At 36.5% G+C, this 25,253-nt stretch overlaps 1 protein-coding gene across 12 annotated transcripts; it reads left to right on the forward strand.

Annotated features, from left to right (window-relative positions):
- Positions 1-12,725: 12,725 nt before the first annotated feature.
- On the forward strand, positions 12,726-25,253 carry LOC116251422 (uncharacterized). 12 transcript variants are annotated; one of them, XM_031625690.2, is made up of 10 exons: positions 12,727-12,881; positions 12,959-13,022; positions 13,252-13,314; positions 14,305-14,353; positions 14,548-15,200; positions 16,587-18,048; positions 18,348-19,022; positions 19,113-19,183; positions 19,474-19,691; positions 24,688-25,253. In XM_031625690.2, exons 5-7 carry the CDS (start codon positions 14,820-14,822, stop codon positions 18,569-18,571), a joined length of 2,067 nt encoding a protein of 688 aa, XP_031481550.1. In that variant the 5' UTR covers positions 12,727-12,881; positions 12,959-13,022; positions 13,252-13,314; positions 14,305-14,353; positions 14,548-14,819; the 3' UTR covers positions 18,572-19,022; positions 19,113-19,183; positions 19,474-19,691; positions 24,688-25,253. The 12 variants fall into 12 exon arrangements, with proteins under 12 accessions (XP_049932472.1, XP_031481550.1, XP_031481546.1 ...); XM_050076515.1 differs by having other exon boundaries at positions 12,726-12,881; positions 12,959-13,314; positions 14,305-15,200; positions 18,348-18,590; positions 18,664-19,022; XM_031625686.2 differs by having other exon boundaries at positions 12,959-13,328.

A 25,253-nucleotide genomic window follows, 5' to 3' on the forward strand; every position in this document is an offset into this window, starting at 1 on the left:
TGTGTATGCATGTTTAGGCAGTGAAGCAATGTTATTTGATGCATATGTAGGAAATGACAAAGCCACGTATGGGTTGACGTTGGTAGTTGCCCATGCCAGCCCCACAAAATATCTTTATTTTCATATTGTTGTAATCAAGTATTTGATTATCCATATATAAGGTGTCCTTGAAGGCAATAATTTTTTTTTAACTTGTGCCCCTCCAAGCAAATTTCTGGCTATGCTACTATGCATAGGTAGTATAGCACAACCTTGCAAACCAATGACTTTGCATTCCTAGGGCATGTTAAGGAGTATAAGCATGCTGGATTTACAAAGGTTGCTCTCTCATCCCCCCTCCCTTGTCCTCCTTGAGTTGATTTTTTTTCTTTTTCTAAAAATCTGATCATCTTATTCAAGCTAACAAATCTAGCTAAGACATTCACTTTCTTTATGTGATTGCTGCTTGTTCAACCAAACATGAACTCTTCCCATTGATCTTACTCTTGCTTCTACTGTAAGAATGGTTTAGTGAAAGAGGTAAATGATTGAGGGAAGAACTTAAGGGGGTTGGATTTCACATGTTTTGGTCATGAACAATTTGCTTAATTGGTGCTTCTCGATTCGTTGTGTTTGAAACATGATCCTGATGGGCAAGCCACATGCTTGCCTTTGCAGACCAGGCCTTCATATACATAGGCGCATGAATTAGTGCTCACCAATTGATCTACTTCTCATCCAGTACCATGCAATTATTGGGAAAAATGGGTACAAACCCAATGATGGAACTACACAAATAGAAGCAATAGCTTACAACTTGTAAATAAACACTTCTATCATATGCACAAACAAAGCAAAATATTTATTTCACAAAGCTAATAATAAAACCCTTATCGTCCAATGCATCTCACACTATGTATATATTTTGATGCACAAGAATGAAGCAAGCAACAAAATAATAAGCTCAAGCAAGATGAATAAGATACCAATTTTAACATGAAAACCCCTATCAAAATGAGAGGCAAAAACTAAGGCAAAAACTACTGGGTTGAGAACAACCCAACAACAATTCACTATGCAATACGGAAATAGCTACAAGATGAAAATATACGCTATATACACTCCAAAAACCCACAAACTACCACAAGAGACTTACAACAAAACAAGCAAAGAGATAAGAGTAATAGAATATCACATAATCAAGAGTAATGGCCTTCCCACAACAAAATCCCTCTTTCTCTTGCTCCATTCTTCACAAAACAAGGAGAAAAGAACAAGAAAAAGTTCCAAACAAGAAATAGAAGCTTTCTTTCTCTCTCAATCTCTTGGTTCCTCACTCTAACAATCTCTCTTGTTGCTTCATGAGAACATGACTCTCCCCCTCTTTTTCTCTTTCTTTTCTCAAGAACTTACTAAGATGAAGAGTAACCCTCAAAGTCAAGAGCCCAAGAAAAATCAGACTTCCATTTTTTTGTCCATAACATTTCTAGAAATTTACCCACATTCAACTACGATGTCCTTTTACTTCTTTTGTACTTGGTTGGATCATCCACATTGAGGGAACCAACCCAACACATCCCCTCCCTCCCCCCCCCCTATTCACGACTATGTGGAGGAACTCTTCAAACCATCGATGGAGCAATGCACTTCAAGCTTTGAATGATGTCATTCTTTGGTCATCATATTGGTACCATTGTCATCTGTGTTAATCTTTTCAATCTCAAGTTGCTTTATTTCTAATATATCATGTATCCAATGATACCACACATCAATGTGTTTCGATCGTATATGAAAATTGGACTTCTTGCTAAAATGAATCGCACTCTAACTGTCTCACAACAAAACATTCTTCTATTGAGCAAAACCAAGTTTTGACATAAATTTCTTGATCCACAATAACTCTTTACTAGCCTCTGTCATTGAAATAAACTCTGCCTCTATGGTAGAAAGTGTTACACACTTTTAAAATTTGAACTGCCATGATATTGTATCACCTGCTAAAGTAATCAAATAGCTAGATATGGACTTTCTAGAATCAACATCGTATGTCATATCTGAACTGATGTAACCTATCAAAGTAGGTTTCTACTCATCAAAACAAAGTCACAAACTGCTAATTTCTCAAAGATTTCTCAAAATCTATTTTACAACATTCCAATACTCTTTACTAGGATTTGAAAGAAACATGCTAACAACCTGTATTGCATGAGTAATATCTGGCTTCACACACAGCATAGCATACACCAAATTATTAACAACAAGCATATGAAATCTTCTGCATTTCTTCTTTCTCTTCATCTGTAGAAAGACTTTGCTTCATACTTATTTTAAATTTTGTTCTCATGGGGTACTTACTGTTTTTGCCTTACTCATATTGAACCTTTTAAAGTACCTTTTTAATATACTTCTCCTGTGATAGCCATAACTTCTTTGATTTTGTATCATGAACAATCTTTATGCTAAAAATCTAACTTGCAAGTCCCAAGTCATTTGTGACAAATGTTTTGCCCAACTCTTTCTTCAAGCTAACCATTCTTAAATCATTTTTATTTATCAACCATAAACGTGTCACCAACATAGAGCAACAAGATAACAAAATCATAATTAAAAAAAATAACCAAAATATTGTGATATGAAGTAGTATTTGTATAACCATGTTTCCTCATAAAAGATTCAAACTTCTTATATCATTGTCCAGGAACTTAGTTCTTTTTTAACCTGCAAATATAGTTCCTATTCCCTTTCTTTTCAAACCTTCAAGTTGTATCATATATATCTCTTCTTCAATATCACCATAGACAAATGTTGTCTTCACATCTATACATTCAACTTCTAAATCTAGATATGTTGTCAAACTCAACACAACTCTAATGGAAGACATTTACGAAGTAGTGAAAATATTTCTTCATAGTTAACACCTTTCTTTTGAGTAAAGTCTTCACCAGCCTAGCTTTATACCATGGGTATGAAGAGTTTTCATCATGTTTTACTTTAAAAGCCTAATGATTCTTCAAAGCTTTTTTACTTTAGGAAATTGCACAAGCTCCAGTATATGGTTTTCATATAAAAACTGTATCTCGTCTTCCATGACATCAATCCACTTCTCTTCTTGCATATTCTGGATAGCTTCTTCATACCTCTCAAGTTCTCTACCATATGCAAACAAAATATACTAATGTACAAGATATTTAGTGTCAGGTCTTCTGTCTTTAGTGGATCTATAAAGTGACTCTGCATTTTATGATGAACAGACTTTAAGCTACCTACCATCATCAACATCAAACATATCTGACTGGTCAGCATTCTACTACAAATCTTCAACATCATCATATGTGTCATCTTCAACTAAACTTGGGAAAGAAGATAAAGGAACATGATCCACATTAATTGTCATGCCTTTATACGGAGATGTTTTATCAAATACTTCATCAATATCTTCAATAGTCTAATTCTTAACAACACTTGAATTTTTGCTTTTGATAAGTTTCTTTTTCAATAGGATCATACAATTTGTACCAATATTATCTTCACTATATCCCAAAAAGTATACATTGATATGTCTTTGTTTCCAAATTAGATCTTTTATTTTTTGCAATATGCACAAATGATTTGCATAAAAAAATACGTACATGATCATATGATACCTTCTTAATACAGCAAATTTTATTTGCAACCTCACCATTCAAAGAAATATGAGTAGACAAATGAACTACATAAATAATATAATATTCTCCTCATAAAGAATTAGGCAATTGTGCCTCAGACAACATATGTTTAACTCTCTCAATAAGGGTTCTATTCATCCTCTTAGCTACGTCATTCAACTGAGGGATCTTGGGAGGAGTTTTTTGACACTTTATGCATGCATTTTGCAGTACTCATCAAAGGACCCCAAAACCTTACCTCCATTGTCACCATGTATGCACTTCATTTTTTTTTATTGTCCGCCTCTCAATAAAAACATGAAATTGTTTAGATGTATCAAACACTTAGTCTTTCATCTCCAAAACATAGACTCACACCTTTTTTGAATGATCATTATTGAAAGTGACAAAATAAAGTGGACCACCGTGTGTATCAACCTTCAATGGACTACAAACATCTCAATGAACAATGTTTAATAATTTTTTCTTCCTTGAAGATGAATGATTCTTAAATGAAACTATCCTCTGCTTCCCAACTAAGAAATAAGTACATTATATTTTTTTTCTTTGTCCTAGGAAATAGATTTTTTTAATCAAACAACTAAGACATTTGTCACTCATATGACCTAACCTCTTGTGTTACAACTAAGTAAATATCTTATTCTTTATCACATGCACTACATTTTGGAAATTGATGTATGCATAACATACAAGTTGTTACACTTTTTGCCTCAAACCATAACAAGCAAACCTCAAGTGAGCTTCCACTGTTTACTGCTAAAGGTGCTACACAAGCTATCATCATCAAACTCAACAGTTGAAATTAAATCCAAGTGTATATCTAACACATGTCTGGCATCCTTGAGCTTCAATATAGTTCCAGTGTTGGTTTGTAAATTTACAATACCAAGGACAACAACTTATGACAAACCATCATTATCCATTATCAATACTCTATAATCACCAAAATTATAAATAAAAAATTTCTTTATTTGAAGTAACATGGAGAGAAGTACCATTGTCAATCACCCAACTCGTATCATGACCTGTCAAGTTCACAACATCTTTATCATAACAACAACCATGTCATTACACATAGCTATGGTGGCCTATCACCATTATCTTCATTCTTCACTTCTTGCTTTTCATTATTTTTAGTTCTTCTCTTTAACTACAAATAATACTTCTTGGTATATCCTTCTTTACTGCAACAATGACATTACATGTTCTTGTATCATGACCTCAATTTGCTTCGGCTTTTGTCTCTTTCTTTCTCATCTTCAAATTTGCTTAACCCTCATTCTAAATGTCAAACACATTTGACTACGGAGAACAACCTTGAGATTTTCTTCTCATCTTTTCACTTAAACTACTAGCTTTAATAAGCTCTATAGAAACAACACTATTCAGAGCAGAGTTAGTGAATGAGACCCTAAATGGTTCCTTTGAATCAAGTAGAGTGGCAAACATTCGTAGCCCTATATCTTCATCATCAAAGTTAATACCCATTCAGGATAATTAATTAACAAGCCCTTGAACTACAATCTCTAAGCAAATACAATTTATTGTTGTCGGTCTTTAAAGCATATAAGTTTTCAAGCTTGAACCACAATGTCTTCGTATGAGTCTCTTGTTGAATATCATTATTGACATTCTCATCAATAAATTGCCAAATGAAACTGCACACTTGCTCATGCTCAAACTCTCATTCTTCATCACTCTAAGATTCAGGTTTTGGAGTAGCAGACACTAGAAAATACAAGTTGTGCTCACACGATTAACAACTACATTCAGTGATAACACATAATGCAATAAATGTGTATCATATATACTACACAAATTTATTTTCATAATTGGCAAAGAGCACAATTTGCCGTACGACATAGTATGATAACTGCCTACATAATTGATACATAGTTTGGCCTATCTTAAGCACATATGTGTCATATTGTATCACAGTAGTGCCTTAGTGAATGCACAACATAACTAACACATGACACACCCATACCTTGATGATCGAACTTAAAACATATCCATACCTAAAAACACTATGTCTATACAAAGTGGCATAACCCTAATGACCCAATATATAGAACCCATGCTAATAACAAAAAATATAGGCAAAGACTGGTGTAAATCACATTGCCCAACAATCATCACTATCTTGATAGCATCACGATCAATAAGCATTACCCTTTGCTGAGTGAGTAACTGAAAACTCACATCAATGTGCCAAAGATAAACTCTAAGTATGGCCTATCTCAAGTCGGCAATGCATAATCTAAGAAAATTATAAAACATGAATAACATGTGTCAACACACACTATGTAGTCCATCTATCCAACAAGGTGATCACCATATATAATAAACTGCAATAGCTACATGCATACCCACATTCACAAACCTATGCATTGAGCATCAGTGCATTCTTCACTGAAATGTACAAGGTTACACACAAGACTAATGCACAACTTATGGTCATCACACACGAACTAAGTCATTAGGGATAAAAGAACATGGATAAAACCAGCTGTTCTGCAAATTAGGTTGAGTTTAGCTATAGCTACTATAGCAGTGCATGTCATATTCTTACACAAGGATAAGCTTCTCAGTAGCAGTATGGGTGAAGAGCACTGCACAATATAATATAGTATGTTCTCAAAACCTTGTCCCTGCGCCTCCCACGTAGCTCTTTTCACAGTAGGCTCAATTATCACTCAATTGGTAAAGTCCCTTCAAGGTAGAATTGGCCTTTGGTCGTTACTTGAAATCTTTCTTGTGCACAAGCTCACAATACAATATCAACATGTTATACATACCCATATGACATCATCCAATAAGATACACTGAAAAGTGTGTAATACAATCATACAACATCATATAACAAGATTCACATGTTTGAAATCACATCCACACAAGTATTGATCCAATGCTGGTTTGTCGACACCTTAGTCACAATGCAACACCTTTACAGGAGGTCCACTAACATGAATAACATAGTCGCAATGTGTATGATCTCCATGTCAGATCATCATACATCAATGGTTCTATTCATATAGAAAGGCTAGCAAATGTGTATACAATGTTGCTAGTGCTCATCAAAAAATCATGTCATACTATTCGGCACATGTAGGGATCATTTAATGGCTCACAGATGACGAAAAAGTAAGACTCAATTTCTCCTAGCATAAAAAAAATCAGCACGGTGCCCCTGACGGCATGCCTTGCGGTTAAACTATACCCATCAAAATGATCAGTACTAGCATAGGGTTGCCCCTTCTTTTGTATCTGCTAACATGAGGGAAAGAGCAAAAATGTCAAAGTGCACACCCTGCATGCAGCAACATGTTCTCATGTATACGCATGCTAGTAAGCAAAAAAGGTCAGGCCTATGGCCTCCAGGTCATGACAAACCCAACCGACCATGATAGGGCCATGGCCTCCCAACACCACCCAATCAAGGCAGGAAGTCGACCACAACCAATTTCAACCAGGTTAAAAGAAATCAATTTGACCTCTTTAGCCCAATTTGTTGCATAAGTCATGATGGTGCACTTCATTACAAGCACTTGGTACCAAAGGGCCTCTAGGGAAATATAAGGGTTTGAAACTTTGTAAAATCACCAAAAATTGAGCTATTTTTTCTCAAATCAAATATGCCAAAGCATAGGGCACACAAAATAAGTGTCAATCCTATAATTTAGTGCAAAAGTTGCATGTCGAATTGGCCCCAAAGGCCCACTTGGGGAAAAGTGATGATTTGAGGCTTCGTAAAAGCACCTAAATCAAGCCCTTCTCCCCAAATCAAATATGTGAACATGTAGAGTATGAAAAATATGTGCTAATTGGGATGAAACAATGTATACTACGATCCAAATTTAATCAAAACACAAATTTGCAATCATAAAACCATCCGCAAAAGATCATACCTGCATGTTATGTGATCTAGTGTGTGCTAGACAGCCTCAATATTGTCAGACGACCTCCCTTGCTGCATTAGCGTCTTCTCTTTCTCCCCCCTCCGCGTCTTCCTCTCTCTCTCTCTCTCTCTCTCTCTCTCTCTCTCTCTCTCTCTTTTCAACAATGGAAGGAGATGGGATCAAGATTGTTCAACCTCCCCCTTTTAACTTTTTTTTTTTTAAGAAAAAACACCACAAGTTTTAAGGAATGTTCACTAAAACTCAGAGATAATTAGTATTAAAAGTTAACTACTTGATTAATTGAAGTTAATTGAGATTAATCTTTGATTAAACAATTATTAAGCTCCCTAATTTTGGTTAGTGATACTAATCACCTGATTAACAAATTATTTATCCACCTATTGTCTTATAGGTAAGTTCTAAAAAATGCTTAGTAGTTTCACTTAAATTGCTCACTAGTCTTCTAAAACGTTGATCAAGCTTTCTAAAATTCTATAAAGAACTCAAGCTCAATTACATGGCCCTTTGTCATACTTCATCGGAATTCAATTCAGTTAGTGTCGATGGAGAGCTGGCGACGAACTCTACATAATTATATCAATCTCATCTAAAGACTCCAAACTACTAGAAAGTAACATGCATACACATACAAATTATAAAAACCATATTAAGAAAGTGAAGATACTATATGGGATGTCACATTCCTACCCCCTATAGAAAATTTCATCCTTGAAATTTCTTAACGGTGAGCAAATAGCTGAAGATTTCTTGTCTATATCTTGGCTTTGGGCTCTCCTATACACTTTGTAGCTCCATGTTGTTCCCACTCCACCTTGACAATAGGAATAGTCTTCATCTATAACACACACTCCTACTCTTCTGCAATCCTCAATGGTGTTTCATCATTGGAGAGATCATCTCACACCTCCAACTCCTCTTGGTTGATTATGTGATTGGGAACTAGCACATATCATATGTGCATTGCTGCATTGAATACATTATGTATCTACCAGTTTTGCATGTCAGTCCCGCTCTCCCTTCCATGCTAGGTGCAAGCTTTATGAATATCTTCCAAAGGTCATCTTCTTGGTTTGCTCACATGTCTCATGGTGAAAAGCCTAACTCATATGTAGGTGTGTCCCTAAGGCTCTCTAAAATGACGTCCAAAACCACGATGTGAATTGAGGATCTTGATATGAAAGTATGATGTGTGGCACACCACGTGGTCTGACATTTTTGTGTATGTTCAAATTTATAGGAGACTCCACTAGCTGCATCACGTAAATTAGCTAGAAGTGGGTTGACTTAGTCAGCCGATCAACTAGTACCCAAATATCATTGTGTTGTCTCATCAATTTTGGTAGATGCATAATGAAATCCATAGACACATCCTCTCATTTCCACTATGGGATCTCAAGATGCTGCAACAATTTGCATGGCCTATGGTGTTTTGCTTTTATTTGCTAACACACTAAACTCTGACCATATAGTTAGCTATATCTGATTTCATACTACACCACTAGAAACTAGCCTTCGCATCCTGATATATCTTGTTGTTGTTGTGACGAATGGCATAATGCGATCAATGCAATTGTTTAGGAACTTCTTCATCCAACACCCATAGTCTGTTCTAAAACTAAATCTCACCATGAAGATCAATAAAAAATGCCAGCGCCTCAAACTCACTAATGTGGCTACTCAAAACTCTTATTTTGTCTATGCAAAATCGACTCCAACAAATTAGTCTGAACTATGGAAAATCATACATCGCCCGTGACACCGCAAAAAATTATTACCTTTAGTCACACACATTGGATTAGCTTCGTTGTTTCTTGGCACTTTAGCAACTAAATTAGTATATGGTTACAGATTCCCTACAACTGAAAGATTCAACAATAGTAACAAGATTTTGTTGTTATATGTGCCTTTACTAACCAAATTTGTCATGTTAAAGCTATTTTAAAAATGTGTGAATAGTAACAAAATATATTTTCATTACTGACAGTTAGCCATTTATCAATGAACCCTAGTTTCAATGCCCAAGGCTTTATATGCCGTATGCCTTCCATGAATTTCCTCTCATCTTCCTGCGATTTTTCCCAAACCCTGTGAGCTTCCTCTCTCCCTACTAATATTTTTTCCAAACCCTATGAGATCGAGGCAATTTTTCTCACAACCTTTCCCCAGTCGTAAGTTTTCCTTATCCAGCTCCATCCATCGGCGATCGATTGGAGGCATTGTCACTTGTGGGCATGAAAGTTCCCACCAGTTCTTCCTCCCTAGTGCAAAGAAGCCATTGCCTACGTCTAGTACTCTACTCCCCTCCTCTCTTCTCCTTCTGTGCATGAGGTTGCTTCCACTCCTACTGGTGACCATGCTCCCACTCCATCTCCTACTACAAGTATTGTCAACTTCTTTCTCTTTCTCCCTGGCCTCTCTTCATTTTCTCTTTCTCTCTCTCTTCCTTTCTAACTCGGCCATGGCCAATATTGAGAGTGGCCGACCCAGAGAAGAGATTTTGGAAATTTGGGTAAAATTCAACCAAATTGTGCAATAGATTATGTTAAGAGAATGCTTTTTGTTATCACCCCAAAATTTTCAAAAAAAAAAGACTGTATGTGACAAGCGGGTAGATGCGCGAGCCAGACCCATTTTCAGCTTAAAAGGAGCGGTTTTGGGCTGTTGGATGGGCATTAGCCTTGCCAACACCCCAAATGGTATTTGCAGGGCTAATGACCCATCCCACTTAGTCAAAACCTATTTAAAAATTTTGAAAATCATTCAAAAATACTTAAAATTCGCATAAAAATCTTGTTAAATAAAAAAAAAATCAAATTTTGAGTTTTGACTCCAAAACTCTTTATAAATACTGTAACACCCCAGAAGTTTAGTCATGCATCGAAGATTGTGAGGGATCTTCAAGAGCTTATAAAATGAGGTCATTAATGAGATGATTGTCCTGGTTCCTAGCCTTTTTCAGGTTAGGACCAAAACTGCTAGGGGCGGGTTGGGATCCGTCAAACCAGGGGCCCGAGCCCAGGAGTGGGTCAGGTTGTTATAGTGGTATCAGAGCAGTTTCAACACTCGAACCTAGGATCCCACACGAGCAGATGTGTGTGCCTTAAAGGGGTTGGATTGTAACACCCAGAAGTTTAGTCCTATATCGAAGATTGTGAGGGATCTTCAAGGGCTTATAAAGGGAGGTCACTAATGAGATGATTGTCCTGGTTCCTAGACTTTTTCAGGTTAGGGCCGAAACTGCTAGGGGGCGGGTTTGGGACCCATCGAACCAGGGGGTCCGAGCCTAGGAGTGGGTCGGGTTGTTATAAATACCCCCAAAATCTCTTCTCTTGGTCATGGGCTAACCCTTGGAGAATTTTTAATGCTTCTTTACTTGAAAATTTAGAGTTTTCCTTAGCTCTTTATTTCCATTTTTCTCTTCTTCTCTTCTTCTTCTTTCCCAACCTTGGAAGCAAGCCTCTCCAAGTTCAAACTTTTCAAGAAAACACAAGAAGATCTCTTGAAAGAATACTTTCATCATCTTAGAGCTTCATGCAAGGCGATCTTAAGTATCATATATATTTGAGGTATGTAGTACTTATTTATTTTCATTTCCTCTTGCCACCTCCCCATGGTGATGCAAAAAAGCTTTAAAGATTTTCTATCTAGAGTCAAGAGCTACTCTTGAGTGCATTGGGAGTATGAGCAAGGCGAAATAAATTTCATTTCTTCATTTATTTTCAAAAAATATGCTTGTTATATTGCTTTACTCATCATTTATGCTTGAGATGATGTTTATGCATGATGTATTAATTTTCCTAATTAATGAGCAAATGAATGGTGAGAACGAGTGTTTGAGTGAGATTTTTTCATTCTTATGTTGATTTTTGAGGTTGGGATTCGTCTAACCCAAGAAAGTACATATTAAAATGCATCCTCATGTCATTCTCACGTTTAATTTCTTTCTTAATTACTTGATTAGGAACCCGAATGAGTGCTTTGTCACGTTATTCTCAATTTCATGAGTATTTGGTTTTCTTCCATACCCATTGGTAGGAGAAATATATTCTCTTGTAACAAACAAAATGATTATGGTTGTATGTTCACATATAAAAATATTGGAATCATGTTTTTTAAAGGATTTTCAAAAGCAAGAATTCTCTTTAATGAGGCTTTGGAGACTTAACCCAAGCTCTTGCATGAGTCCAAGTTCCTCTCTATCCTAAAAAAAAAATCGAAGTTGGATATTTTGAAGTCATTTCTTGATTTCAACTCTCATGAAAGCATATACATATACAAATGTTATATATATATATATATATATATATATATATACATGCACATGACTATCTCTTTTTGTCTTTCTCTTTTTATGATTTAACATATTCTTTTATAAATTTTCATACACAAATATATATATATATCTCTAGAGTTTCATTTTCTTTAAAAATCTCTTTTTCTTTAAAATCTCTCTTTCTCCCTTTTTCTAAAATCCTTCTTTTTCGTCTCCATTTGAGTTAATTCTTTTTTTTCACAAGCTCTCATATATGACTCAAGGTCATCAAATGCAGCCTCAATTCACTATAGCCTGAATTTAGGCATACAAAAAAAAATTATAAACATAAAAAAAACTTCATAAAAATTATTATTTGAAGTGAATTTTTATGTTCTACACACAATGATCAGATTCATATGATATATTTTACAATAGTAGTAGAAAATGTTAACAAAGAATTCTCGCTTAAAAATGAAAAAATTTCTGCTGTATTTCTTACACATACACGTTGTCAAATTAATGTGGCGAATTCTCATAATGCTTTAAAACATTTTTGCAAGTCAATTTTATAGTTTATAATTTTTATGATTCATTAGCATGTTAGTTAAGGTACACAAATCAAGCATTTTTAAATGTTTTTACACATTAAAGCTCTTAGATGTGATCTATGTATTTATATTATTAGGAAATAAGTTTTGTTCCTCCGAATTGTACGTGTGGAAAAAATTTGGAAGTTCTTAGAAAATGGATACACGAAATGTTGATGAAGAAAAATGCAAAATTTCAAAGTAAATAATTCGTATTCTGCACAACTATACGGCGCACCTTACACGGAAAATGAGAAAAATATCTATCGTTGTCAATTTAGTGAGAAGTGGCGGCATCAATGATATTTGCCGCCTCAGAGTCGGGCGCGTGCATATATGGGCGACCACCTTGGCAAACCCTAGCTGTCTCAGTTTTCCGAAGGGAGGGTCTCTCTCTCTATGCCCCACGCGACCACCCTTGGCAAACCCTAGCTGTCCTCAGTTTTCCGACGGGAGGGGGCAATAAACCCAAAAGGTAGTCGCTCCCCCTTCTCGTTTCCTCAACCGCAACACCCACTGGTGGATAACGAGCTCTCATTTCGTTTTCAACAGGCAAGACACGCTTTCTCCCATTTTCGTTTTGTGTGCTCTGGTCATCCACCGGCAAGAAATGAAGGTGAGATGTAGGAAGAGAGGAAGTCGGTGGCTCTGGTCATCTGCTGGGAGGCTTTGGTCATCCACGGGCGAGCTTTTCTCTTCCCCGATTTAGAACCTTCCGTTTTCCATTCGTTCTTTCCTCTTGCTTCCTATTTTCCTGCACGTCGTCCCTCATTAGTTAATGCTTATTGCGGGAAGTGGAAAACCAGGAATTGTTTGTGATGCTGGCTTTTGTTCCTTATCTGCAGACAGTTACATGATTGAAAATTGTTTCATCTATCCGTGTTCCTTTGATGGATATGGTGCTGAAGGTGACTCCATAAGGGTAGCAGTCATTTTTTAGAATATCTTATCTTTTAGATTCTAACGTTTCAGCATAAGTGATATTCCATTTGTTATTATGATTTTTTCTTTTTGACATCTTTTTAAAATATGATTTTCTTTTTGCAGTTGATGTTTGAATAAATTTCTGTATTTATCTGGCTTCCATGGTGCTGCAAATCAGTTCCATTCATGGATATTTCATCGAATGATGATTGCTATTGATTCTAGGCTATGGGAAACCACCCAAATGTTGCTTATGTCATAGTTACTCTGACGTTGCAGATTTTTCAAAATAAGTTTCAGCGTTTTCTAGTGTTTGTCACCCGATATTTTAATGCTAATCTGCTCGCCATCCTCTATTTTTATCCCACATTCATCGTTGACTGGTAGGCAACTTATAAATCCGTCTCTGCTTAATTCATAAAGACGTATCCATCCCTGACGTTTGTAGTTTTTGAAAAATGCATCTTGTAAACTTCAAGCTTGACTATCAGCTTACCATAATTGTGTTGTCAACTTGACTATCAGCTTACCATGGTTGTGTTGTCAACAGAATTGGTTTATATTATTAACGATTTACTTATGCCCATTGATTCTTCTTTCTTTCGAGGATAACTGTGTCATTTTTATGAAAGTAGAACAGTTTTCATGAACAAATTAGCGCAAAGTTCAATTTGGAATGGGGAGATGGAATATAAGAGTTGGTTTTCCACTTGCTATAAGGTAGAAAAGTTATATCTATCGATAAGCTATAATATAGGAACCACCAATGGAAAGCTTTTACAATTTACAGTTTGCTGCATATCTAAGATACTGACCTATTCATGTCCTTTTTCGTTTCTCTTGAGCAAACTCTCTAGTGATTTGACAAAATTGTTTTCCTTTGATATCTTATTATGTGGTTGCATCTTGCTTATATTGTGTCAAGGAACATGTTGGGTTGACGAGTAAGTCGTGGAATTATTTACTGTAAACAGGTTTTAAGTTCGAATGATGATGGTAATGGCATTTTGGTTCCCCTCCAAGGTATGAAGCTCATGATCTTGGATTTCCTCCACATCAGACCAGCCTTGGTCTGAATTGAAGTCTCCTGGATACTTCTTGTACCACTACAATATCCACCATGTTTTATATGAAATCGGAGTTGTTGGTTTACACTGGCGGACACCTGAGGCAGAAATTTGATATCAGATTACTTATCATATGGTGGTTGATTACAGGAAAAAATTGGTTGATAATTTGCAAGTAATATAAAGTTGAACTCACTGAGGGGAGGTCTGGTGGCGGCTTTTATGAGACTATATTTCGATGAAACTGTTTACACTTTACAGGCTTTCAGCAATGTAGGGTAACCTTGTAACAAAGGTTTTTGTGTATCTCATGCCTTATCTATCTGCAACACTCATTGCAAAGTTTGCTATTGAAGACAAACCTCTAAATTTGGATATATTTCAAAAACTGTTTGCTTGGGCTGTCCCTTCTTCCTCCGTGAATGGATGCCGACCCTGAGGATGACGGTGAATCTGCTGGAGTCGTGTTGGATGTCTCCCTCAGGAAACGACAGAAGACCCGGGAAATTGCACCGTCGAAGACTCCAAGTCGGAAGGGGAAGGAGAAGGTCGAAATGGGTGAAGATGATCCCGGAGCAAGTCTTTTGTGCATTTGTGGAATCTGCCTTTCTGAAGATGGGAAGGCTAACAGGGGTGTTATCGACTGCTGCAACCATTACTTTTGCTTCGTTTGCATAATGGAGTGGGCAAAGGTTGAATCGAGGTGCCCCATGTGCAAACAGCGATTCACATCCATTTGGCGGCCAACGAAGTCTGGTAGCTGCCTTCAGGAACGCCTTGTTTATGTCCCTGTTCGCGACCAGGTTGGATATTTTTTCTTTTTCTTTTTTTTTTCTGTATTTGTAGGTTCATGATTTTTTGAAGCCTTATAGATCTGTAAGGTGATTCCTTTGCAACTGGTTTTTATGGATCTATTTCACACATATTTTCAAGTGTGCAACACCTTGCATCGGCGCAACGCGGATGTGGCTCGGTCTTACACCCCAACTGCACCCTATGTTTTTTTCCTTTTCTGTTCTTCTCTCTCCCTTTCTTTGTGTATTTATATATAGAAAGCCAGCACTCAATTTTTTTGGGATGTGTGGCACCGCCACCCACCACCTGCGCTGGCACCCATTCCCTGCACCGTGTGACATAGTTACAGATCAATTTGGGTTTGCAGTTGAACTTTTGATGGCATTTGGTTAAATGCTTGATCGGGGAGAGGTATGTTACCTCTTATTTCTAATTTATGGTGATTAAGTAAGATGCCGATATGATCAACGTTATCATAGTTGCGTTTGGACCATACATCTTGTCGCGGTTTTTATATTTGTAGTTGGTATATTATGTGATATTTTACGTGACTCTCTAGCAAATGAACGTTTTTTGAGCTTTCACATACCAGGTACCTTCTACTTGCCAGTTCTCCACTAATGTGTGCATGCAGACACATACGTGAATGTTGTTGCACTTCAGCTTGTCTGCGTGTTTGGTCAATATTTGTCCATAATTCCATATTCTGAATAAGGAAAGGTATTACCAAAATTTGGAACTTGAACAACAATAGAGATAGAGAATAAAGGTTGAATGGCTGAATGGGTTCTACTATGCTTGAAACCTGCAATGCAAGGGCTTGATTAGGCAATATGACATTGCCATCACGTGCCTTGGATCCTTGGTGATATTTATCATGTTTGTAGTATTTCCATGGTATCACTCTTTTATCCAGCATGGATCTTATTGTTACGCATTTTAAGGGATGTTCTAGTTTGTTATTTGAGGTTGAAGTGTCATAGCTTGAACGATCTGTCTTGCACCATATGCCAGCATATGGCATGTGTGGCTCTCTTATGTAGGATCCTTGCTGGGAAAAAAATTAGATACTAAATTTCTATGTGGTTTTGTTATGAAGAATTTGTTTTTCAACCCAAAGGTCTTTGTACAATAGAAGTCACACTTTCATTACATTAATACACTAAGTAGCAGTTCGATTCTGTGGTGATTAAGATGTCCTCTTAAATTGGTGGGAGCAAATTATTAATCGGTTTACTTTGACTTAGGCCTTAGGCTGTTGAAATCCTTTGTTTCTGAAATTCCATGTTCTGATGTCTAGGCATAACTTTTTGTTGGACACTGCACTGTTTTATACAGTTCTTTTCTGCTAGACTTTTGTAAAGTATGCCTGACATAATTGCAATTTCTGGCAGGCTAGCCAAAATGAAGCACAAAGTGTTGATCTATATGCAAACATTCACTGTACCATATGCAAACTCTCTGACAATGACAGTGTTTTGTTACTTTGTGATCTCTGTGACTCTGCTGCTCATACATATTGTGTTGGTTTGGGGAACACTGTCCCTGAGGGAGATTGGTACTGCAATGATTGTATGATCTCAAAAAACGAACACTCTAATCCTGATATTCAGTGTGATAGCTTGGTTGAAAATTTATCTGCTGATGTTGAAGCAGTGGCTGCAGACGAGAAGGATGATTTGATTTTTGAAATAGTGAAAGATGAGCCTTGTTTGCTGGAAAGGTCATCTAGTCCTTCTGCACAACGGGATCATACTGAGAGTTGCAAGGACGAACCTAGTTCACCAGAAGGCTCATCTCATCAAACTGCAAAAAGTAATCATAGCGGCAGTTGTAGAACATCTAGAAGGAAAAACACTAGGAAACTTTTACGGGATGCGTCTTGTCCTCAAAAGAGTACATCACAAATGGTGGTTGCTGATCTGAAGAGTGTGCTCCCTTCAGCCAGACCACGAACTTTTGATCACAGAGCAAGAACTTTGTCTTGCTGTCGAAGATTGCACCAGCGCATAAAGGCATTGCGTGAAAATTGGAATGCCTTACAAACTGGATCATTAAGTTTCTCCAGGTGCTTTGATTCTAGATCAGCTGGGAATATTGGAAGAAGGCAGAAAGCTCCTCCCAATATTTGTAAAGGGTTACGTAAAGAGGTAAATCCTATCAGTGCTCAGAATGTGGCTTCTAATGTCAAAATCCCTTGTTGTAAAGCAACTTCTGGAAGTGGGTATGATGCTGACCGAGCATGGAAAATGATGGCAATGGCAAAGACTCTATCATGTGGTCCTCCCTCTAATGGTGCCAATTCTTCAGAAGGATCAAAAAGTGTAGTTACAAGAGAGAAGCCAGTTGCATGTAACATGATCTCTACTGTGGAAAATGAGACTCTTTCTGTTGATGTCAATGCTAAAAGATGCATAACCAAAAATTCAGGTTCCAAAAAATGTATAGTGAATAGGAACTCTTATGTAAATAAAGATGTGTTCGGATCTTGCTCCAATCTATCTATTGGTTATTGTGATCCCTCCAATAGCCATATTCCGGTAGCTCCTACTGGTAGTATGGGGAACTTGGATAAATACTCCTTTACATGGTTACATGATAAAAAATTATCAAATGTTCACATAGACAGACTAAACTATGATAATCAATCTACTTTTGTTTCAAGCCCATGTCATGCTGAGCATAAGGCTGAGCCATCTTCTGTTGGGAAAGTAGAACCATCTGACAGTGCAAAGGCTTTAAGGGCTAGCCAGGTTAAAGATGAGTCTGCAGCTAAAAGATATGAGACTGACAAACACCAGATTCAGTCATTGGTCAAACTTAATCTGAAGTTGCTGACTAGAGGAAAACAACTAGGTATGAACAGTTATCTTTCCCCTACCTTTTGTTATTCTGTTCCTGCTCTCTACTATCTGCACAACTGATGCATACTACTATGAAAATCTGAACCTGTCTTTAAAAATTTGTCCTTTGCTAATTATATCTATGTAAAGCTTAAAAATATGGAAGGAACAGAAAATTGATTGCGTTCATTCATTAGTGTAGAGTAAAACAGAAGGCAATTTTGTGCAATATTTGTTTATATCTGCAGATTTTTCAGTTTAAAGTTTAAACTCAACTAGCATATTAGCTCTTTAGTGTTTTGATATTTTCAGGGGTTGACAGATTTAAGGAGGTTGGTAGAATCGCTACTCACACTGTATTGGCAGCTTGTGGCTTGGAGCACTCAAAATCAATTGTCCGCCCATTTTCCAAGTTGCATTGCAGTCATGCCCTAAGGCTGGAGGCAACATCTTCTTTAATGCCAGATTGCTGCAGAGAATGTTTCAGCTTTTTTATACAAGACGTTGTCCGCACTATCCTTTCTGAGAAAGTGTAGTCATTTTTCTTCCTGAAAGGTGTTTTTTGTCTATTGAGTCTGGATTCTATTTTTTTTTGACAAGGCAGGTAATGATGGAAATTTATCTACAGAGTGTAGCAATCCATTTTGGTGGGAATAATCAATATGGAATCTGAAGTCTGCTATATTTTTTAAGCAGCTTAAATATGAAGTTAGAAAATTCTATTGGTTGGTCTGGAGGTTATAGTTGGCAGGGTTCAGTAGAAGTTCAAAAGTTTCTCAGCAAAAGCTCACTGAAGCAATGGTGTTGAAGATGATTTGGTGTCCCTGCTTCCTAGTTCAAAATCTCATGCATACTTCTTGTTCCATCCTTTTGGCTCTGCAATGTCCAAGTTAGGTTAATGATCTATGTCGTTGGCATATTAATCCATTATATCTGTGCTGCATGAATGATCATGATCTCGTGGAACATGTATGAGTGATTAGGCAGGTCAGTAATTCCTTGTAAAAGATTTTTCTTTCTTGTGTGCGTTGGAATAACTTATAGCCCGACCTATGATTAACATAACTATAATTGCAGACTAAGGAGAAAACTGCAAACTTCAATCTCCTCAGTTTAGAGGACAGAAATAATAATCTGCATGAGGATGGGTGAGTATTTTCTGAATGATGTGATTATGCCTTTTCAATTTTTTCATTTTGGGTCCCTCAGGGGCTCTTTGGGATCTGCATAAAGATGGGTGAGTATGTTACTGTTCCGTGCATCTGCTTCAAAAAGTTGGGCAGATTCATTGGAACACTTTTCAAAGTGTCCAATGAATCTGATCAATTTTTTGGTTAGATGCATGGGACAGGAACATAATGTTATGGTTCCTAACGGCCCATCAGGTTACACTTTTGCTAATGCTTTTGAAGATCCATTTGATGTTTTTCTTGTGAAGGAAGCAAGGCTTTTTTCTGATGCCTTCTGGAGTAGGAAGTGATTATCATTGAATCATACTGGATCAAGATATAAACTCTGGACCAAGTTCATGGAATCTAGCACTAACGCTATAGGATCTTGGATCATCTTTTAAGCCATTTACTGGTTCTTACCCATGTAAGCATTGGAAGGAAGGGTATGGAGCAGCTTCTATTGGTTTCACTAATACTGTTACTGGTACGATCTTGACATTATCTTTTGGATGTTTGTTGTTTTGGGTACATCGTGGCACTATGATATGCTAACTTAGAGAGGTATTGTCCTCTGGTATTTGTGTAAATAGGTGTTCATGAGTAATTGAAGTCAGTTGTGTGCTGGTACACGAAAATACATGATACATGCTACTTCTTTGCAAATAATGCTTGAAGATATGTTTACATCTGACTGTATTTTGTTGTGTTTACTTCAAATTGATGCAGTTACTGTTTGGTGTAAAATATAGGTATGAAATTCCTGGCTTCAATAACTGAGGTGCTTGTTCTGTGTTTGCTTATTTGGATGGGTGTCATACACTCAACATTGTTCAATAATAGCAAATTTAATAAGTGCCATGGTCAAAGCAACATGATGGCATGTTACTCCAATCTCTTTGAGTTCAATTTGTTTCTGATGGGCCTCGAGCCTTGAGGAAGTTAGTTCCAGTATGAATTCAAGTAGCATTCGGCAAAGAGCATACATGTTTTCTTCTTCTGATCAGTCACAAATAATGGCGAGGTTTTTCTTTCCGTATTATATGGCGAGCCTGAAAAAACAAGACAGTAAATCTTTAAAAAGTTCTAAAAATGAGTGAAACACAAGTAAATGACAAACTAAGTAGATAAGCAACAAATAGAAATTAGAAAGTGGAAACAATAAAAAAACATGAAAAAAATGCATTCTTTTTGCGTTTTGTTTTGTTTTGGCATTTTTTTACCTTTGTGTTGGCCGAAGTATTTTTTGTGTTTTCAATGCATTGTTTTCTGTTTTTTTTAAAGAACACGTTTTTTACTACGCTTCTGATATATTTGTTGTCTACTAGTTTCAGATGATATTAAATAATGGTTTAAAAATCCTTCATGATGCCTAAATCATCGCTACTTGGTGTTATTAGGCTATGGGAAAAAAGTGTTTATGTCATTGTTACTTTGACATTTCAGGAACAAAAGAATATGATGTAGAGTGTAAATCCCAATTTTTTTTTAGTTCAATTTGTTTCTAATGACTAAACCTGGGCAACGGGCCCGGGACTTGGGCCCGAAAAAGCTGTCCTGGGTCGGCCCAATTAACATTTTTTTTTATTAATTTTGTTTAATAATAATATATATTTTATTATTAAAAATATATTTTATATTCAAAATTTTTTATTTTAATCGGGCCGGTCCTGGCTCAGTTATTGGGCTTCGGGCCTGACTCTTATTGGCTGGGCCGGCCCGGCCCAATGCCCAAGTCTACTAATGACCTTTTATAAAGATTGAAAAATAGAAGTGGCATACATAGATGACAGACATATTTTGGTGCTTTTGATATTTTTGGTGACTGCTATTTGCTGTGATGTTAAATCATTTTCTAAAAAAGCCATCATGATGCTCAAATCATGGTTACTGGATTAGCTAACCTATGGAAAAGGCCTTATGATGCCTATCTCATAGTTACTGAATGATGATAACTTTTGATTGTAAGCTATGGAGAAAAACCATATGATGCTTATGTCATAGTTACTCTGACAGGTAACAATTTGATTCAACAAGAATTTTCTGAATGATGATAACTGGTGATGGTAAGCTATGGGCAAGAGAGCCCATATGATGCTTATGTCATAGTTACTCTGACGGATAGATTCTTTTTTTCTTTTTACCAGTTGGCTGGGTTTACTTGATAGTGGGGCCATATTTTTCTCCTTCATTACAGTTTTGGTGGTTGTTGTAACTCCATGTTTCTGGGTTGATATGTGAGGCTTGCATTTGCTTGTTTCTGCTATCTGTTTTTCTGTCTGCATGGTATTTATAGAATGTAGCTGGTATAGATTTTTATATTATATGTAGCTTTGTGGAACAATGCTTTTGTTTTTAAATTTTATTAATCACGGTTGATCTTAATCCATGGGAGAGAACCCAAATGATGCTCATGTATTCTCTAAGTAGCAAAAAACTGTGCCTGGGATTAACTAGCTTCATGCGCAACTGCTTAGGTGGGGTCATGTTGACCTTCGTCTCATATTGTCTCTAATGTTCTAAACTACATTTTTGGTTTCTTTTTTTTTTCTTCAAAATTTTCTTATATCGTGACTCTTGTTTGTGTCTTTGTACCAATGTTGTAAAAAGTGTATCGTAAGTCGTATCGGTCTGGCTTTAAGATACATTGTATCGTAAAATATCGTAACCGTATCGTTTTTTAATAAATCAGAAAAAAATTCAAAAAATTCATAAAAAATCAGTAAAAGACAAGAATAATATGTTCTCCATAAAAAACACATAGATTTATAAGTCATAAGGTCCATAAGTCTATGAGATACCACATCAAAAAATAAGTTTTAGATGTTACATATTACATCACAAGATGATAATGAAATTGTAAAAATGTTCAATGTCAATACATATAAAATGAAAGCACTCTCGACTCTCATTCATAATCTTCATCATATTCATTCTCATCTTCATCTCCATCTTCTTCTTCATTTTCATCTTCACGATTTAAAAAAACCTCTTTTCTCCCATCGAGAATTAGCCACCCACGCACAAATCCATGGTTTAATCGATGATTTCATTTTGAAAATTGATGATTTCACGATAGAAATCGATAATTTCCCTCCATGGCGGCACAATCTCTAGGGTAAAAATGAAGAAGGGCCGAGTTTTTATAAAAAAACTCGAAAAGGGGGGTTCCAGCCCCCATTTTTTGAAATCAGCCTGTATCGTATCGTATTTTGTAAAAGATACATATCGTACGTATCGTACAACACTGCTCTGTACCCAATGGGCCCCTTCGTTTGGGTGTAGATGTCGACTAAGATTTTTAACTTCTTGGATCATGGTTCCTGGAGTTAATTTTGAATGCTAATTATTAGTGATGCTAAGTTAGGTTAAAATTATGCGATGCTTGCATCACAGTTACTCTGGCAGAAAGCATTTTAATTCTTTGAGTGATGATTAACTATGTTAAGCTATGGAGAAAACCCATATGATGCTGAAGTCCTAGCTACTCTGACATGATGTTTTTCATAAATTCTGCCGAAGCCATTGAGAAATCATGTAATGGCTCAGTGTCTTATTTGCTCCTTGCCTCCTTGTTATTGAGAACCCCTATGATGCTTAATTCCAGCCAAGGACGGTTGTCATCTTTTAGTGGAGATGTATCAGTATTGGAGACGTATCTACAGGTGCACCTTAGTCACCTTCGCCTAATTTCTGAATTTTCACAAGTGAGTGTAAAAGTTAATTTTAAAAATTCGAAGTGGGAAATCTGCCTTTTGATGTTCTTCACTTCACAATGAGACAATGATTAGCCACAGTGAGACTGATCAAGCATGCATCTAAAAACAAATCTTCTGTGAATTGTCCTACAGGAGTTTGTCTGGCTATTGCCTACTTTGTGTTGCATTGGTTCAGTTAATATTTATTGCTGGAAGTGGAAAACCAGAAATTGTTTAAAAAAGTGTGGGGGTTTGGGCTTTTGTTCCTTATCTGCAGGCAGTTACATGATTGAAAATGGTTTCTTGTATCCGTGTTCCTTTGATGGATATGGTGCTGAATGTGACTCCATAAGGGTAGCAGTCGCCAATGTTGCAATCCATTTATTTAATTAGTTCATCAATTTTTAGAATATCTTACCTTTTAGATTCTAACGTTTCAGTACAAGTGATATTCCATTTTTTTATGATTTTTTCTTTTTGACATTTTTATTTTTTAAATCAGATTTCCTTTTTGCTAAGTCACATGGGTACTTCAATAAGGTCCACGTACCTGTGTCGCCGTACCGTACCCAAAATGGGTACTTTGACACTTGGGTACCTTAGATCCATACCGCTTAATTTTATTTGATTTAATTTTTTCTACCTTGTTTTTTATTCTATTCTTTGAAATGTGAAAATTCGATTGGTGTTCATATTTGACTAGGGGGCTGCTTGGTTGTCCATATGTTTAAAGTTTTTTATAGGTTTCTTAAACACACTGCTGCAAGAGCCGTTGATATATATTTTCTATGTTATTTATTTGTTTATGTTGATGTATATTTCTTATTTTGATACATATTTTCTAAGTATTTATTATTGTTTATATATATATACGGCCGTACCTCCGCACCTAAGTTTTTTGAAAATGGTCAGTACCCGTACCCGCAGCGGCACCCGTACCTATGTGACATAGCCTTTTTGCAGTTGTTGTTTGGATAAATTTCCTTATTTGTCTGGCTTCCATCGTTGCTGCAAATCAGTTCAATTGGATATTTCATCGAATGATGATTGCTATTGATTCTAAGCTATGGGAGACCACCCAAATGTTGCTTATGTCATAGTTACTCTGACGTTGCAGTTTTTCAAATTTTTCAGTTATGAGTTTCAGCATTTTCTAGTGTTTGTCACCTGATATTTTCATGTTAATCTGCTCCCATCCTCCATTTTTATCCCAAATTCATCCTTGACTGGTGGTAACTTATAAATCAATCTCTGCTGAATTCTTCATGACATATCGATCCATGATGTTCACACCTCTAGAAAAATGCATCTTGTACACTTCAAGCTTGACTAGCGTACTATAATTGTGTTGTCAACTTGATGATCAGTTTATCATAGTTGTGCTGTCAACAGAATTGGTTTATATTATTAAAGATGTACTTATGCCCATTGATTCTTCTCCCTTTCGAGGATAATTGTGTCATTTTTGTGAAAGTATAATAGTTTTCATGAACAAATTAACCTCAAAGTTCAATTTGGTAGGGTAACTTGCTATAAGGTAGGAATGGAGTTATATCTATCGATAAGCTATGATATAGGAAGCGCCAATGGAAAGCCTTTACAGTTTGCTGCATGTCTGAGATAGTGGCCTACTCACGTCCTTTTTCGTTTCTCTTGTGCAAAATCTCAAGAGATTTGACAAAATTGTTTTCCGTTGATGTCTTATTATCTGACCGCATCTTGCCTGTATTTTTCAAGGAACATGTTGGGTTGACACGAAATTTGGGGATTATTTACTGTAAACAGGTTTTAAGTTCGAATAATGAGAGTAATGGCATTTTGGTTGCCCTCCTAGGCATGGAGGTGATGATATTTGATATTTCCTCCGTGTTACAGCTTTGGTGTGAATTGAAGTCTCCTGGCTACTTCTTGTACCTACAATATCCACCATACTTTATATTGTTGGTTTGCACTGGGAACACCTGAGCCGGAAATTTTATATCAGATTGCTTATCATATGGTGGTTGATTACAGAAAAATTGGTCGGTAATTTGCAAATAATGTAAAGTTGAACTTCACCTAGGGGAGGTCTGGTGGCGGCTTTTTTACCAGAACTGTATTTCGATGAAGCTGTTTACAGGCTTTCAGCAATGTGGGGTGACTTTGTAACAAAGGAAATTGTATATCTCATGCCTTAGCTGTCTTCAACACCCATTACGAAGTTTTTCGTTGAAGACACCTCCAGATTTGGTTATACTTGCATGTTTTTAATTGTATGGATACTGTAGTTTTATACATATGCTTACCACCAAGTGCAGTTGTGGTTCTGCCAAACCTCAAGTATTATCAAAAGGAAAATCACATATTTGGTA

Source organism: Nymphaea colorata, chromosome 3 (assembly GCF_008831285.2).
Source record: "Nymphaea colorata isolate Beijing-Zhang1983 chromosome 3, ASM883128v2, whole genome shotgun sequence".
NCBI classification, from domain to species: domain Eukaryota; kingdom Viridiplantae; phylum Streptophyta; class Magnoliopsida; order Nymphaeales; family Nymphaeaceae; genus Nymphaea; species Nymphaea colorata.

Excerpts from the sequence above, each read along its gene's own strand:
- LOC116251422 (XM_050076515.1), top strand. The coding sequence starts at position 14,820 with ATGGATGCCGACCCTGAGGATGACGGTGAATCTGCTGGAGTCGTGTTG. Across the intron at positions 15,201-16,586 it reads ATGTCCCTGTTCGCGACCAG|GCTAGCCAAAATGAAGCACA; the intron begins GTTGGATATTTT and ends AATTTCTGGCAG. Across the intron at positions 18,049-18,347 it reads GACTAGAGGAAAACAACTAG|GGGTTGACAGATTTAAGGAG; the intron begins GTATGAACAGTT and ends TGATATTTTCAG.